The 973-nt window shown below is 40.2% G+C and overlaps 1 protein-coding gene across 1 annotated transcript; it reads right to left on the reverse strand.

The window, feature by feature from the left end:
- Positions 1-27: 27 nt before the first annotated feature.
- LOC105315846 (kelch domain-containing protein 3-like) lies at positions 28-726 on the reverse strand (the record flags this gene model as incomplete). Its single annotated transcript, XM_011410607.2, has 2 exons — positions 28-563; positions 677-726. Coding segments are annotated over 2 exons (586 nt in total), but the record flags the coding sequence as incomplete, so codon positions are not given.
- Between the last annotated feature and the right edge of the window lie 247 nt (positions 727-973).

A 973-nucleotide genomic window follows, 5' to 3' on the forward strand; every position in this document is an offset into this window, starting at 1 on the left:
CAGTAAAATATGATATAAAGCTATTTATTAAAGAAGAATCTTACCAGTGGACACATTATAAAGTAACTGTTCATTAGTACGAACATCGCCACTCTTAAGTTGATCATATTGAAACTGAGGATGGTAAACAGTTGGTGTAGAACCAAGCCCTCCTATTATGACAAGGTATTCTGCTCCATCAAATTCCAGTAATATCATTCCACCATAGCCTTTCTTCATAAACGACTGTTCAGCATTACTGCATGAAGTCCACTGCATCTTTATCGTATTCAGTACATTCAACGTATTGTGGTAACAGTCATCATGACCACAATCTCCACCAAAATAGTAAATATTAGAATGAGAGGTGGTACAGGAGTAGCCAGCTACTCCTAATGGAGGAGTACCTCTTGTTAGGTGAGAGGACCAGTCAGCAGTAGAAAGCTGGTACACATCAACTCTTGAGGTCACTTCCCTCTTTTGAAGGGAGTCATGAACTGCAGGTAAGTCAACCTGGTTCCCTGCCCACAGGTAGAGGGACTCCCCTATTACAGGAGCTTTGTGACTAGCTCTCATTTTGAAACCTGTAGTAAATGAATAATGATAGAAATGAAGACAATGACTACAGAAGAATAAATAGAAAGAGAGAGTATGAAGACAGAGGAGAAGGGAAGATGGTAGGGAGAGATAAACTAACTTTTTCCAGACATCCTCTTCTTGCAAACATTAGTAAACAACGAGCCACGCCTAACATTCCAACAAATCATAGATATTAGAGTAAATGAAAGGGATAGGAAACTTCCGTTGCGTGGGTGGATTATTCCATTGAGATTATTAGGTTGCCTAGCAACTTAAGCTAGTTACCCCTGGCCAGACTTGCTCTCTCCATCTCTGCAGCACTGATTCTCACCTATAGCACTTGCATAGTAGTGATTGCAGTGCCATATGATACTTCAAAGAAATCAGCTGTTATACCACTATCACTTAGACCACA

The sequence above is a fragment of the Amphimedon queenslandica genome, unplaced genomic scaffold (assembly GCF_000090795.2).
Source record: "Amphimedon queenslandica unplaced genomic scaffold, v1.1 AMPQUscaffold_7664_Cont20387, whole genome shotgun sequence".
NCBI classification, from domain to species: Eukaryota; Metazoa; Porifera; class Demospongiae; order Haplosclerida; family Niphatidae; genus Amphimedon; species Amphimedon queenslandica.